Source organism: Coregonus clupeaformis, unplaced genomic scaffold (assembly GCF_020615455.1).
Source record: "Coregonus clupeaformis isolate EN_2021a unplaced genomic scaffold, ASM2061545v1 scaf0187, whole genome shotgun sequence".
In the NCBI taxonomy this organism is placed as follows: domain Eukaryota; kingdom Metazoa; phylum Chordata; class Actinopteri; order Salmoniformes; family Salmonidae; genus Coregonus; species Coregonus clupeaformis.
In genome coordinates this window covers 390,377-406,901 of record NW_025533642.1, presented here as the reverse complement: position 1 = coordinate 406,901, position 16,525 = coordinate 390,377, and the positions used below count along the sequence as shown (strand labels likewise).

The 16,525-nt window shown below is 43.1% G+C and overlaps 2 protein-coding genes across 7 annotated transcripts in view; one reads left to right on the top strand and one right to left on the bottom strand.

The window, feature by feature from the left end:
• rnmt (RNA (guanine-7-) methyltransferase) overlaps positions 1-11,402 on the bottom strand; it is a 29,935-nt gene extending 18,533 nt beyond the window's left edge. The window contains exons 1-6 of one of the 4 annotated variants that reach the window (XM_041871934.2): positions 11,182-11,402; positions 10,430-10,636; positions 10,066-10,192; positions 7,317-7,439; positions 1,399-1,514; positions 870-1,051 (exon numbers count right to left, since the gene is read on the bottom strand). In XM_041871934.2, coding sequence (XP_041727868.1) covers positions 870-1,051; positions 1,399-1,514; positions 7,317-7,439; positions 10,066-10,192; positions 10,430-10,612 — 731 coding nt within the window. In that variant the 5' untranslated portion in view covers positions 10,613-10,636; positions 11,182-11,402. The other 3 variants (XM_041871932.2, XM_041871936.1, XM_041871933.1) reach the window with 3 other exon arrangements.
• Positions 11,403-11,498: 96 nt separating this feature from the next.
• On the top strand, positions 11,499-14,472 carry fam210aa (family with sequence similarity 210 member Aa). Of its 3 annotated transcripts, none has more exons than XM_041871937.2 (5): positions 11,499-11,610; positions 12,145-12,179; positions 12,397-12,809; positions 13,372-13,483; positions 13,678-14,472. In XM_041871937.2, exons 3-5 carry the CDS (start codon positions 12,424-12,426, stop codon positions 13,975-13,977), a joined length of 798 nt encoding a protein of 265 aa, XP_041727871.1. In that variant the 5' UTR covers positions 11,499-11,610; positions 12,145-12,179; positions 12,397-12,423; the 3' UTR covers positions 13,978-14,472. The 3 variants fall into 3 exon arrangements, with proteins under 3 accessions (XP_041727871.1, XP_041727872.1, XP_041727873.1); XM_041871939.2 differs by lacking the exon at positions 11,499-11,610 and adding an exon at positions 11,620-11,744; XM_041871938.2 differs by lacking the exon at positions 12,145-12,179.
• Positions 14,473-16,525: the final 2,053 nt, after the last annotated feature.

The window sequence follows — 16,525 nt, the reverse complement described above, 5'->3', positions numbered from 1 at the left end:
TCAAGCCACTGACAGTAACCATCAGGTAGATATCATGTCATCAAGCCACTGACAGTAACCATCAGACCAGCAGGTAGCTTAGTGGGTAAGAGCGTTGTGCCAGTAACCGAAAGGTCGCTGATTCTAATCCCCAAGCCGACTAGGTGAAAAATCTGTCGATGTGCCCTTGAGCAAGGCACTTAACCCTAATTACTCCTGTAAGTCGCTCTGGATAAGAGCGTCTGCTAAATGACTAAAATGTAATGTAAAATGTAGATATCATGTCATCAAGCCACTGACAGTAACCATCAGACCAGCAGGTCCATAATATCATGTAGGTAGCCTTCCCACACTATCCGCCAGATGTTGGCACAAACTGTTGGCACACTCGCTATATAACGCACATTGTTTAGTAGAGTTGAAAATGTGATGGAAACCCATTTGTCTTGGATGATGATTGGAGGTGACTATAAAGTATCTACTTACACCAGTTCATATGTCTGGTGACTATGAAGTATCTACTTACACCAGTTCATATGTCTGGTGACTATGAAGTATCTACTTACACCAGTTCATATGTCTGGTGACTATGAAGTATCTACTTACACCAGTTCATATGCGTCTGGTGACTATGAAGTATCTACTTACACCAGTTCATATGTCTGGTGACTATGAAGTATCTACTTACACCAGTTCATATGTCTGGTGACTATGAAGTATCTACTTACACCAGTTCATATGCGTCTGGTGACTATGAAGTATCTACTTACACCAGTTCATATGTCTGGTGACTATGAAGTATCTACTTACACCAGTTCATATGTCTGGTGACTATGAAGTATCTACTTACACCAGTTCATATGTCTGGTGACTATGAAGTATCTACTTACACCAGTTCATATGCGTCTGGTGTGGTGCCTATGAAGTATCCTCCTGGTCTCAGCTGCTCACAGGCGTTCTTCAACATCAGATCCGCCTGCTGCTGTGTCTCAAAGGAGTAATGGTAGACAAACTGACAGCTGGTCACATCAAACTGCATCTCTGGATCCTTCAGCTTGTCTGTCAGCAGCTCCTGAAGGCAGAGCGGAACACAACATCACAGCTGCTACGTTGAAGGTATTGAGAGGTTGGAAGAATGTTAATGAAAGTAATGTGACATGGTGACTCTGTAACACATTTCTATTTCTGCACACAGAACATTGTGATATTCTGATGTTCTAATTTTTACAGACCAAAACAAATGACCACTTCATGCTGTATGTGTAGAGACAGAGGGGGGCGTCTTCATGCTGTATGTGTAGAGACAGGGGGGCGTCTTCATGCTGTATGTGTAGAGACAGGGGGGGCGTCTTCATGCTGTATGTGTAGAGACAGGGGGGGGGGGCGTCTTCATGCTGTATGTGTAGAGACTGGGTGTACCTTGGTGCAGTCAGCTGTGATGAACTCTGCAGAGAAGATACGTTCGTTAGGATGACCCCTCTTCCTCATATCCTCATAACGAACCTGGCACTGATCCACCGATACTGCTGCTATGTCTGTCAACACAAGACAAAATGGTAAACAACACAGCTGCTATGTCTGTCAACACAAGACAACATGGTAAACAACACAGCTGCTATGTCTATCAACACAAGACAACATGGTAAACAACACAGCTGCTATGTCTGTCAACACAAGACAACATGGTAAACAACACAGCTGCTATGTCTGTCAACACAAGACAACATGGTAAACAACAACACAGCTGCTATGTCTATCAACAGGACAACAACACAGCTGCTATGTCTGACAACATGGTAAACAACAACACAGCTGCTATGTCTGTCAACAGGACAACAACACAGCTGCTATGTCTGACAACATGGTAAACAACAACACAGCTGCTATGTCTGTCAACACAAGACAACATGGTAAACAACAACACAGCTGCTATGTCTATCAACAGGACAACATGGTAAACAACAACACAGCTGCTATGTCTATCAACAGGACAACATGGTAAACAACAACACAGCTGCTATGTCTATCAACAGGACAACATGATAAACAACAACACAGCTGCTATGTCTGTCAACATGGTAAACAACAACACAGCTGCTATGTCTGACAACATGGTAAACAACAACACAGCTGCTATGTCTGTCAACACAAGACAACATGGTAAACAACAACACAGCTGCTATGTCTGTCAACACAAGACAACATGGTAAACAACAACACAGCTGCTATGTCTGTCAACATGACAACAACACAGCTGCTATGTCTGACAACATGGTAAACAACAACACAGCTGCTATGTCTGACAACATGTAAACAACAACACAGCTGCTATGTCTGACAACATGTAAACAACAACACAGCTGCTATGTCTGACAACATGGTAAACAACAACACAGCTGCTATGTCTGACAACATGTAAACAACAACACAGCTGCTATGTCTATCAACAGGACAACATGGTAAACAACACAGCTGCTATGTCTATCAACAGGACAACATGATAAACAACAACACAGCTGCTATGTCTGACAACATGTAAACAACAACACAGCTGCTATGTCTGACAACATGTAAACAACAACACAGCTATGTCTGACAACATGTAAACAACACAGCTGCTATGTCTACCAACAGGACAACATGGTAAACAACAACACAGCTGCTATGCATGTCAACAGGACAACATGGTTAACAACAACACAGCTGCTATGCATGTCAACAGGACAACATGGTTAACAACAACACAGCTGCTATGCATGTCAACAGGACAACATGGTAAACAACAACACAGCTGCTATGCATGTCAACAGGACAACATGGTTAACAACAACACAGCTGCTATGTCTTTCAACAGGACAACATGGTAAACAACAACACAGCTGCTATGTATGTCAACAGGACAACATGGTAAACAACAACACAGCTGCTATGTATGTCAACAGGACAACATGGTTAACAACAACACAGCTGCTATGTCTTTCAACAGGACAACATGGTAAACAACAACACAGCTGCTATGTATGTCAACAGGACAACATGTAAACAACAACACAGCTGCTATGTCTGACAACATGGTAAACAACAACACAGCTGCTATGTCTATCAACATGAAAACATGGTAAACAACAACACAGCTGCTATGTCTGACAACATGGTAAACAACAACACAGCTGCTATGTCTATCAACAGGACGACATGGTAAACAACAACACAGCTGCTATGTCTGTCAACAGGACAACATGGTAAACAACAACACAGCTGCTATGTCTATCAACATGAAAACATGGTAAACAACAACACAGCTGCTATGTCTGACAACATGGTAAACAACAACACAGCTGCTATGTCTATCAACAGGACAACATGGTAAACAACAACACAGCTGCTATGTCTGTCAACAGGACAACATGGTAAACAACAACACAGCTGTTATGTCTATCAACAGGACAACATGGTAAACAACAACACAGCTGCTATGTCTATCAACAGGACAACATGGTAAACAACAACACAGCTGCTATGTCTATCAACAGGACAACATGGTAAACAACAACACAGCTTCTATGTCTATCAACAGGACAACATGGTAAACAACAACACAGCTGCTATGTCTATCAACATGACAACATGGTAAACAACAACACAGCTGCTATGTCTATCAACAGGACAACATGGTAAACAACACAGCTGCTATGTCTATCAACAGGACAACATGATAAACAACAACACAGCTGCTATGTCTGACAACATTTAAACAACAACACAGCTGCTATGTCTGACAACATGGTAAACAACAACACAGCTGATATGTCTGACAACATGTAAACAACAACACAGCTGCTATGTCTGACAACATGTAAACAACAACACAGCTATGTCTGACAACATGTAAACAACAACACAGCTGCTATGTCTATCAACAGGACAACATGGTAAACAACAACACAGCTGCTATGTCTGACAACATGGTAAACAACAACACAGCTGCTATGTCTATCAACAGGACAACATGGTAAACAACAACACAGCTGCTATGTCTGACAACATGGTAAAGAACAACACAGCTGCTATGTCTATCAACAGGACAACATGGTAAACAACAACACAGCTGCTATGTCTATCAACAGGACAACATGGTAAACAACAACACAGCTGCTATGTCTATCAATAGGACAACATGGTAAACAACAACACAGCTGCTATGTCTATCAACAGGACAACATGATAAACAACAACACAGCTGCTATGTCTGTCAACAGGACAACATGGTAAACAACAACACAGCTGCTATGTCTATCAACATGACAACATGGTAAACAACAACACAGCTGCTATGTCTGACAACATTTAAACAACAACACAGCTGCTATGTCTGACAACATTTAAACAACAACACAGCTGCTATGTCTATCAACAGGACAACATGGTAAACAACAACATAGCTGCTATGTCTGTCAACATGGTAAACAACAACACAGCTGCTATGTCTGACAACATGGTAAACAACAACACAGCTGCTATGTCTGTCAACAGGACAACATGGTAAACAACAACATAGCTGCTATGTCTGTCAACATGGTAAACAACAACACAGCTGCTATGTCTATCAACAGGACAACATGGTAAACAACACAGCTGCTATGTCTATCAACAGGACAACATGGTAAACAACAACACAGCTGCTATGTCTGACAACATTTAAACAACAACACAGCTGCTATGTCTGACAACATGGTAAACAACACAGCTGCTATGTCTGTCAACACAAGACAACATATGAAAACTAAACTGTACTGCACCTCAAGGCTTCTTTTCAACAGGCCTTCCCCCATTTCTCATGTCCTCTCTTCCTACTGCTCAGAACATCAGCGAGGAGGTTTCTCATGTCCTCTCTTCCTACTGCTCAGAACATCAGCGAGGAGGTTTCTCATGTCCTCTCTCTCTTCCTACTGCTCAGAACATCAGCGAGGAGAGGTTTCTCATGTCCTCTCTCTTCCTACTGCTCAGAACATCAGCGAGGAGGTTTCTCATGTCCTCTCTCTTCCTACTGCTCAGAACATCAGCGAGGAGGTTTCTCATGTCCTCTCTTCCTACTGCTCAGAACATCAGCGAGGAGAGGTTTCTCATGTCCTCTCTCTTCCTACTGCTCAGAACATCAGCGAGGAGAGTTCTCATGTCCTCTCTCTCTTCCTACTGCTCAGAACATCAGCGAGGAGGTTTCTCATGTCCTCTCTCTCTTCCTACTGCTCAGAACATCAGCGAGGAGGTTTCTCATGTCCTCTCTTCCTACTGCTCAGAACATCAGCGAGGAGAGGTTTCTCATGTCCTCTCTCTTCCTACTGCTCAGAACATCCGCGAGGAGAGGTTTCTCATGTCCTCTCTCTCTTCCTACTGCTCAGAACATCAGCGAGGAGAGGTTTCTCATGTCCTCTCTCTTCCTACTGCTCAGAACATCAGCGAGGAGGTTTCTCATGTCCTCTCTCTTCCTACTGCTCAGAACATCAGCGAGGAGAGTTCTCATGTCCTCTCTCTCTTCCTACTGCTCAGAACATCAGCGAGGAGGTTTCTCATGTCCTCTCTCTCTTCCTACTGCTCAGAACATCAGCGAGGAGAGGTTTCTCATGTCCTCTCTCTCTTCCTACTGCTCAGAACATCAGCGAGGAGAGTTCTCATGTCCTCTCTCTCTATCTACTGCTCAGAACATCAGCGAGGAGAGTTCTCATGTCCTCTCTCTCTTCCTACTGCTCAGAACATCAGCGAGGAGGTTTCTCATGTCCTCTCTTCCTACTGCTCAGAACATCAGCGAGGAGGTTTCTCATGTCCTCTCTTCCTACTGCTCAGAACATCAGCGAGGAGGTTTCTCATGTCCTCTCTTCCTACTGCTCAGAACATCAGCGAGGAGGTTTCTCATGTCCTCTCTCTTCCTACTGCTCAGAACATCAGCGAGGAGGTTTCTCATGTCCTCTCTTCCTACTGCTCAGAACATCAGCGAGGAGGTTTCTCATGTCCTCTCTTCCTACTGCTCAGAACATCAGCGAGGAGGTTTCTCATGTCCTCTCTCTTCCTACTGCTCAGAACATCAGCGAGGAGGTTTCTCATGTCCTCTCTTCCTACTGCTCAGAACATCAGCGAGGAGGTTTCTCATGTCCTCTCCCTTCCTACTGCTCAGAACATCAGCGAGGAGGTTTCTCATGTCCTCTCTCTCTTCCTACTGCTCAGAACATCAGCGAGGAGGTTTCTCATGTCCTCTCTCTCTTCCTACTGCTCAGAACATCAGCGAGGAGGTTTCTCATGTCCTCTCTCTCTTCCTACTGCTCAGAACATCAGCGAGGAGAGGTTTCTCATGTCCTCTCTTCCTACTGCTCAGAACATCCGCGAGGAGAGGTTTCTCATGTCCTCTCTCTCTTCCTACTGCTCAGAACATCAGCGAGGAGAGGTTTCTCATGTCCTCTCTTCCTACTGCTCAGAACATCAGCGAGGAGGTTTCTCATGTCCTCTCTCTTCCTACTGCTCAGAACATCAGCGAGGAGGTTTCTCATGTCCTCTCTTCCTACTGCTCAGAACATCAGCGAGGAGGTTTCTCATGTCCTCTCTCTCTTCCTACTGCTCAGAACATCAGCGAGGAGAGGTTTCTCATGTCCTCTCTCTCTTCCTACTGCTCAGAACATCAGCGAGGAGGTTTCTCATGTCCTCTCTCTCTTCCTACTGCTCAGAACATCAGCGAGGAGGTTTCTCATGTCCTCTCTCTTCCTACTGCTCAGAACATCAGCGAGGAGGTTTCTCATGTCCTCTCTTCCTACTGCTCAGAACATCAGCGAGGTGGTTTCTCATGTCCTCTCTCTTCCTACTGCTCAGAACATCAGCGAGGAGGTTTCTCATGTCCTCTCTCTCTTCCTACTGCTCAGAACATCAGCGAGGAGAGGTTTCTCATGTCCTCTCTCTCTTCCTACTGCTCAGAACATCAGCGAGGAGAGGTTTCTCATGTCCTCTCTTCCTACTGCTCAGAACATCAGCGAGGAGAGGTTTCTCATGTCCTCTCTTCCTACTGCTCAGAACATCAGCGAGGAGGTTTCTCATGTCCTCTCTTCCTACTGCTCAGAACATCAGCGAGGTGGTTTCTCATGTCCTCTCTCTTCCTACTGCTCAGAACATCAGCGAGGAGAGGTTTCTCATGTCCTCTCTCTTCCTACTGCTCAGAACATCAGCGAGGAGAGGACAAAAGCAATCGAGGGAAGACTGAGAAAGATCCTAGATGTGGTTAGGAACAAGCTTGTTGTGATCATGCGGACTGCTACTCAGACAGAAGAAAAAAGAGCAACATATTGTCCTGTACCTACCTACACAGACCAGCCGGCTGATGTGTCCTTTCCTCCACTTGAGCAGGTCTCCACCTTTCCCACAGCCCAGGTCCAGAACAGACAGCTCTCTGCGGCTCTGACGCACCGTGTCCAGGACCTCACCTGGGAGGACGGGAGGGACCTCTAGTTTACAGATAGAACAAGATATCTAGAGCACAAAGAATAAAGGCTAACGGAGTGCATTGAATTCACAGCAAAGCAGTGAAACAATATTAGGCAAAGCATTGCTGACCTCCAGCTCAGATGGTCCAACAGACTGCTCTGAGGAATCTACTGTAGTCCAATCAGAGCAGTGGGAACATTTTTAATAGTAGTTTAGAATCTGAATTATTTTTTCGCATACATTCAGTGGGGAGAACAAGTATTTGATACACTGCCGATTTTGCAGGTTTTCCTACTTACAAAGCATGTAGAGGTCTGTAATTTTTATCACAGGTACACTTCAACTGTGAGAGACGGAATCTAAAACAAAAATCCAGAAAATCACATTGTATGATTTTTAAGTAATGAATTTGCATTTTATTGCATGACATAAGTATTTGATACATCAGAAAAGCAGAACTTAATATTTGGTACAGAAACCTTTGTTTGCAATTACAGAGATCATACGTTTCCTGTAGGTCTTGACCAGGTTTGCACACACTGCAGCAGGGATTTTGGCCCACTTGTCCATACAGACTTTCTCCAGATCCTTCAGGTTTCGTGGCTGTCGCTGGGCAATACGGACTTTCAGCTCCCTCCAAAGACGTTCTATTGGGTTCAGGTCTGGAGACTGGCTAGGCCACTCCAGGACCTTGAGATGCTTCTTACGGAGCCACTCCTTAGTTGCCCTGGCTGTGTGTTTCGGGTCGTTGTCATGCTGGAAGACCCAGCCACGACCCATCTTCAATGCTCTTACTGAGGGAAGGAGGTTGTTGGCCAAGATCTCGCGATACATGGCCCCATCCATCCTCCCCTCAATACGGTGCAGTCGTCCTGTCCACTTTGCAGAAAAGCATCCCCAAAGAATGATGTTTCCACCTCCATGCTTCACGGTTGGGATGGTGTTCTTGGGGTTGTACTCATCCTTCTTCTTCCTCCAAATACGGCGAGTGGAGTTTAGACCAAAAAGCTCTATTTTTGTCTCATCAGATCACATGACCTTCTCCCATTCCTCCTCTGGATCATCCAGATGGTCATTGGCAAACTTCAGACAGGCCTGGACATGCGCTGGCTTGAGCAGGAGGACCTTGCGTGCGCTGCAGGATTTTAATCCATGACGGTGTAGTGTGTTACTAATGGTTTTCTTTGAGACTGTGGTCCCAGCTCTCTTCAGGTCATTGACCAGGTCCTGCTGTGTAGTTCTGGGCTGATCCCTCACCTTCCTCATGATCATTGATGCCCCATGAGGTGAGATATTGCATGGAGCCCCAGACCGAGGTGATTGACCGTCATCTTGAACTTCTTCCATTTTCTAATAATTGCACCAACAGTTGTTGCCTTCTCACCAGGCTGCTTGCCTATTGTCCTGTAGCCCATCCCAGCCTTGTGCAGGTCTACAATTGTATCCCTGATGTCCTTACACAGCTCTCTGGTCTTGGCCATTGTGGAGAGGTTACAGGTAACGAGTTCAAACAGGTGCAGTTAATACAGGTAATGAGTGGAGAACAGGAGGGTTTCTTAAAGAAAAACTAACAGGTCTGTGAGAGCCGGAATTCTTACTGGTTGGTAGGTGATCAAATACTTATGTCATGCAAAAAATGCAAATGAATTACTTAAAAATCATACAATGTGATTTTCTGGATTTTTGTTTTAGATTCCGTCTCTCACAGTTGAAGTGTACCTCTGATAAAAATTACAGACCTCTACATGCTTTGTAAGTAGGAAAACCTGCAAAATCGGCAGTGTATCAAATACTTGTTCTCCCCACTGTATATACTTATTATGGACACAGTATGTTTTAAATTAGTTATTTTGTTGTTATTAGTTGTTTTAGTCCCAACCTTCAGCTCCATTCAACCCCTCCCATCTATCTCTTAACACCATCCATATTGGATTTCTATTTGCCATATATTGTTCAACTGTACTGTGATGTTTCACAAAAGTTCTGAACCTTTCTATTCTCATTGTTTCTACAGATTGTAAATTGAAAATAAACATTTTTGCTAAAAGTATTATTATATTATTGATCGATTGACTATGACTTTTCAGATCACCCAGTAGTGCTATCTGCAGGGTTAGCTCCAGGTAAATATTGCAATCCTTCAGCCATTCCTGGACCTGTGACCAAAAACAAGCTACAAATGGACAGAACCAAAACAAATTATCTAATGATTGTCTCTTCGCAGCAAAATATGCAGAGCTGGGAAGATTGTATCCCCCATATAAATAACATTCTATTGGTTGCAAGAATTTTGTCTAATAATTTAAATTGAAAAATTCTAAGTTTTGAATCCGGCATCGTTTTACGTATCAGTTCATAAACCATTTGCCATGGAATCGATACGTCAAAAATCTCTTCCCAACTATTTTGCAATCTATATGGAACTGCTGTCAATCCTTTGGTCCTTAAATGAAACTGGAAAAATGAATACTTTTTTATTTATCACAATGTTTTAAATTAATAGCATCACCACTTTTGAGTTTCTTTGCCCATGGGAGAAGTATATTTGCCCCCCAGTCCTTTTTCCACACTTCATCTAGATTTGTTGAATGAGTTTCCTGTAAACAATAGATATTAGAATCTTACCAATTAGAACACTTTTAAGCCAGTTGTTGAAGTTCCTCATGTAGAATATTCTGCTCTGGCTCCTGGCAGCGAGGCCGGTCTCCTGGAGCAGGTTGTAATGGGTTGCCACCTTTTCTCCATGACCATGCTGGAACATAGGAGGGGGGGAGAGAAGGAGAGACAGGGGGAGAGAGAGACAGGGGGAGAAGTAGAGACAGGGGGAGAGAGGGAGAGAAGTAGAGACAGGGGGAGAGAGACAGGGGGAGAAGTAGAGACAGGGGGAGAAAGAGAGACAGGGGGAGAAAGAGAGATGATTCACTGATCTATCATTCAATAGTTCTCTAATTAATCAGTTCAGATCCTTTCTAATTCATCCATTTCTTACCCGTTTCTTAGTTGGAGAGCTGTCGTCCTCCTCCTCATGCTTCCTCTTGGTGGTAGACTTCTGTCCTGTACTGGACCCACTGTTTTGGTCTGCACTGGAAGACAGATGCCCGTTCCCACCCTCTCCTGTCTCTGTCTCTGCCTCTGCCTTGGACAGATCCACAGTCTGATCAACCTCTGCCATCTCCACTGGTCAGAGAAGAGTCAACTTTGGCAGGAGAGAGTTTTGTCAAAAGGATAGCAATGGCACGTTCAACTTCTTCTGTAAACTTCTGCAAATAATTTGTAAAATCAAGAGATATGTTATTTACTTGCACAGAACTAGGTAGCTATATGCTAGTGAAATGTATCTTCTTAGCTAACGTTACTTAGTTTTCAAATGTATCTAAATTATTTAGCTAGCTAGACAGTATAAACGCTGTTTGTGTTTTCTATATGAGATTAGCAGCTCCTGAACTGGAAACAGATCAATAATAACAATGTGTGTGTACTCAGTTTGAGTGGAATTAGCACCAGCTAGTTAACTAGTTACAGTAGCAAGCTAACCGTTAGCTAGCTAAGAATATTTCATCCTGGATAGCGTCACATGCACACATATAAAACACACACTTACAAGTAGCTTGGTGCAAAGATTAAGAACAATGTAATTATTTCAACGTGTTGAAAACATGAAAAAAGCTAGCTAACAAACGGCACTGTACATTTAGCTACAACACCACATAACATTGGAATAACCACAGTGTTCCCACTCACTTGAGTTTTCCGCCATTATGCATCTGAGACGGTCGTAATTTTGTAGTTTCCAACACCAACATATACAGTATCCCCCCCACCCACTGGCACGGAGTACGAATGGATGCTTTTTCATTACTGACAGCCATTATGTAATATTACTTTTTTTTTACATTATCTATTCGCTATAGGGGAACACGATGTAATATCTGAAGAAAATCAACATGCTTTCAATTTTGTTTTGGTGATCAAGTGACGCTTTCAATTTAGTAGAAAACGCAATAAACGTCAATGGCGTGTTTGGCTGTGTATCTGCACTACTCTTCCCACAAGTCCTTGCGGGCCTATCATTGACGTAATATTTATGCGACATGGGAGGATTTTCTGCTGAATGACAAATCTCAATTTTAGCCTGGGTGGAAAGACCGAAATACCATGTCGGATTGTCAAGTACGTTCCTTTAGATATATGATAAGTTTACGTTTTGTAGGTGGCTTACATTTTGTGTCGCCATCAACGTTGTGCGATGTTGCTGACTAACCCCTCCGGCTAGCTGGCTAACGACGTGCGTATCGCGATTCACGGTACATTCACTTCCAATGGAACGCTGCGTTTGCCTTGCAGTATTGCTTTGCAGTGCGTTCTGTGAAATCCAAAGTATGCATCAAATTGTATGTGTAGACTTGAAAGCAATAGTAGAAAAAGGGTGACAATTTGATTACATAATGGAAAAGTTTGACTGCAGAATTTATGATGCAACATTGGTTCAATAACGTTGTTGGGCTGATCGAGGTGTTGCCCATCTTTAAACTATTAATGCAATTCATGCTTTGATTTGTTTTGTGTAGCGACCAGCGAGCTTCCAACATGAAATTGTGGTTGAATATCTAGATAGAAGTTCATTGACCGTGAGTGAGTGATAGAACATTGAGTTGGATGGTTATCCTAGATAAGCACAATTAAGCTAGTTATCTTCCATTTCAGCAACTGGATCAACTTTACTGAACCGTTATTCTAAGGTAGCTATGGCATTGTTCTGTATGACTGTTTTATACATTCAACGTGCACCAAGTATTGCACTGTAGTCGCGTTAATGTCATCCACTGTAGAAATCAATGCAACTATTTTCTGATCACATCAATAATGATTGGTTTTTGCTATGTTGTTGAATAAAACGTGTGAATACAAAGGCTCAATGGAACCAAGTGTATAATATAGTGTGTTGTTTTGCTACAGAGGGTGGACTAAGCAGCAAGTCAGAAGATGCAGCGTCTCTTTAACCAGAGAGCCTTGTGGCAATCAGCTGCCCTGCGCTCCATGCTCCTGGGCCCAGTTACCTGCGAGCCGTCCACCATCTTGGGTCCACGGATGGCTTCCTACTTCCTCAGGAACCCTGGCCTCAGCCCCAGTCTCAGTCCACGCTGGGTGAGCACATCAGGAGCAGTGTGGACCACAGCACCCCGTAAGCCCACCACAGAAGAGGGCCATAGCAATGTTGACCCAGGCCAGGAGGATATCATGGGGGACCGGTCCATTGGTCTGGTCCAGAGGTTCAGGAGAACTCTAAAGCAGTATGGGAAGGTGATGATCCCCCTTCACCTCATTACCTCCTCAATGTGGTTCGGGACCTTTTACTATGCTGCCATGCAGTAAGTTTTATTTAATATTTATCTATGCAGGGAAGTCCCAATGTCTCTTTTGCAAGGGAGCTCTGTATCACAAAAATGCAGCATGAAATACAAAGTACATAATAAGGAATTAGTTATTAATTACAACATACAGTTCTTTACTACGCTGCCATGCAGAAAGTTAGGAGTAACGTTGTACAGATATCAAGATATTATTTAGCAACCTGACATGAGAGGAAGGAGCAAAGACAAAACCCATAAACGGTCATGTGAGATGTGAGATGTTATTCTGAGACTGTTTCTGTTGCTCCTCTCCATATGGCCATTAGTGATAATGGGCTTTTCTCCATCCCTGGTCAACCTGAGGTTACTGCCTGGCAGACACCACTGAGTCTCATTTAGATGTACAGTATTCTGATTAAACAATCAGGGTTGTCTGGCCTGGCAGTAAGAGCTGCCATTAAGCCTGCTTTAGTTAGGCTCAGACTAGGATGGGCCCAGTGATGGTCATTATTTTAGTTGTTGACACTTGACTGACTTGATGTGTTCATAGAAAATTAACCATATTAAATTAACCATTTAGGGGTGTAAATGTGGTTCCGTTTCTGGAGTATGTTGGATTCCCAGAGAAGCTTGTTAAGCTGTTGGAGCATTCCCAGAGTGGCTATGCACTGACTGCCTATGCCATGTACAAGGTAAGAATGCTCATCTCATTACATGTTTGGACAGCAATTGTTTGTGATTGGCTTGTTGGACTGTTTGTGATTGGCTTGTTGGACAATGGCAATTATTTTGAGTGTTGGTCCAGAGCTAAATCACCACATTAATCTTAACACATCATACTAATCACATTAACACTAACCACAATGTCCATGTTGTTTATTGTCAGATTGCCACCCCAGCCAGGTACACCGTGACATTAGGGGGGACGTCCCTCTCGATCAGGTACCTCCGTAAACATGGTCACATGACCACCCCACCGCCTGTTAAGGAGTACCTGCAGGACAAGATGGAGGAGACCAGGGAACGCCTCTCTGAGAAGATGGAAGAGACAAAGGACAGGTTGTCAGAGAAGATGGAAGAGACCAGAGATCGTCTGTCGGGGAGGATTGGGGATAACAAGGACAAGTTGGCAGAGAAACTCCAAGAGACCAAAGACAAAGTGTCTTTCAGAAAGAAGCCGGAGTAGATATCATATGTTAATTCCTGGATATAATTAAATAAATGTTCATATGGCCACTATAGCCCTTGAAAAGGATGGCTGGACACATTTCCCTAAACTGATTTAATCAGACACCACATACTCATAACATCAAAGCATTTCTCTTCTCACCTCTGCTTGACTGCAAATAGTAGGCTGCTGCACCTGCTCAAATAGCAAAGGATCCAGGAAGTAAGGAGGAAAATAGTTATATGGAGTTAAAAGTTGAAAAATGGGTGCTACATTTTCTGGGAAATATTTGTATGAAGGAGTGATTCCAGAAGAACATGGTATGTGTGGTGGAGGAGTGGGCTTTGAATTGGTTCACTGCAGATGTAGACTATTAGACAGTTACGGTCCCCAGGCAGTCAGTCACAACCACAACATTCACACTGGCTCATGTTACAAGAAGGTTATTGTTGTTTTTACAATGTTATACTGAGAGATTTATCTGAAATATTAAAACGTATTTGTCCTCCATTAGCTTGCCAATGAAAACAGATTCACAGTGAGATCTGCTGAAATATTCAAATATACACTACCGGTCAAATGATTTAGAACACCTACTCATTCAAGGGTTTTTCTTTATATTTACTATTTTCTACATTGCAGAATAATAGTGAAGACATCCAAACTATGAAATAACACATATGGAATCATGTAGTAACCAAAAAAAGTGTTCAACAAATCAAAATATATTTTTATATTTGAGATTCTTCAAATAGCCACCCTTTGTCTTGATGACAGCTTTGCACACTCTTGGCATTCTCTCAACCAGTTTCATGAGGTAGTCACCAGGAATGCATTTCAATTAATGTGTTTGAGCCAATCAGTTGTGTTGTTACAAGGTAGGGGGGGTATACAGAAGATAGCCCTATTTGGTAAAAGACCAAGTCCATATTATGGCAAGAACAGCTCAAATAAGCAAAGAGAAACGACAGTCCATCATTACTTTAAGACATGAAGGTCAGTCAATACGGAACATTTCAAGAACTTTGGAAGTTTCTTCAAGGGCAGTCGCAAAAACCATCAAGCGCTATGATGAAACTGGCTCTCATGAGGACCGCCACAGGAATGGAAGACCCAGAGTAGTTCATTCGAGTTACCAGCCTCAGAAATTGCAGCCCAAATAAATGCTTCACAGAGTTCAAGTAACAGACACATCTCAACATCAACTGTTCAGAGGAGACTGTGAATCAAGCCTTCGTGGTTGAATTGCTGCAACGAAACCACTACTAAAGGACACCAATAAGAAGAAGAGACTTGCTTGGGCCAAGAAACACGAGCAATGGACATTAGACCGGTGGAAATTTGTCCTTTGGTCTGGAGTCCAAATTTGAGATTTTTGGTTCCAACTGCCGTGTCTTTGTGAGACGCGGTGTGGGTGAACAGATGATCTCTGCATGTGTATTTCCCACCGTAAAGCATGGAGGTGGTGGTGTTATGGTGTGGGGGTGCTTTGCTGGTGACACTGTCTGTGATTTATTTAGAATTCAAGGCACACTTAACCAGCATGGCTACCACAGCATTCTGCAGGGATACGCCATCCCATCTGGTTTGGGCTTAGTGGGACGATCATTTGTTTTTCAACAGGACAATGACCCAACACACCTCCAGGCTGTGTAAGGGCTATTTCACCAAGAAGGAGAGTGATGGAGTGCTGCATCAGATGACCTGGCCTCCACAATCCCCCGACCTCAACCAAATTGAGATGGTTTGGGATGAGTCGGACCGCAGATTGAAGGAAAAGCAGCCAACAAGTGCTCAGCATATGTGGGAACTCCTTCAAGACTGTTGGAAAAGCATTCCAGGTGAAGCTGGTTAAGAGAATGCCAATAGTGTGCAAAGCTGTCATCAAGGCAAAGGGTGACTATTTGAAGAATCTCAAATATAAAATATATACCCAAAAATACTACATGATTCCATATGTGTTAATTCATAGTTTTGATGTCTTCACTATTTTTCTACAACTTAAAAAATAGTACAAATAAAAAGAAACCCTTGATTGAGTAGGTGTTCTAAAACTTTTGACCAGTATTGTTATTGGTCCAGTCTTAACAATGTTGGCTACGTTTGGAGTAGAAAGCCTTCATGTCAAACTGACATTTTATTTTATTACAACACAACTATATTCAAATCAAATGTTATTTGTCAAATGCTTCTTAAACAACAGATGTAGACTAACAGTGAAATGTGTACTAATGGGCCCTTCAATGCAGAGAGAAGTAATAGAAACATAATAACACAATGAGTAACGATAACTTGGCTAGATACAGGAAGTACCAGTACTAAGTCGAAGTGCAGGGGTAACGAGGTAATAACTTGGCTATATACAGGAAGTACCAGTACTGAGTCGAAGTGCAGGGGTAACGAGGTAATAACTTGGCTATATACAGGAAGTACCAGTACCGAGTCGAAGTGCAGGGGTACCGAGGTAATAACATGGCTATATACAGGAAGTACCAGTACTGAGTCGAAGTGCAGGGGTAACGAGGTAATAACTTGGCTATATACAGGAAGTACCAGTACCGAGTCG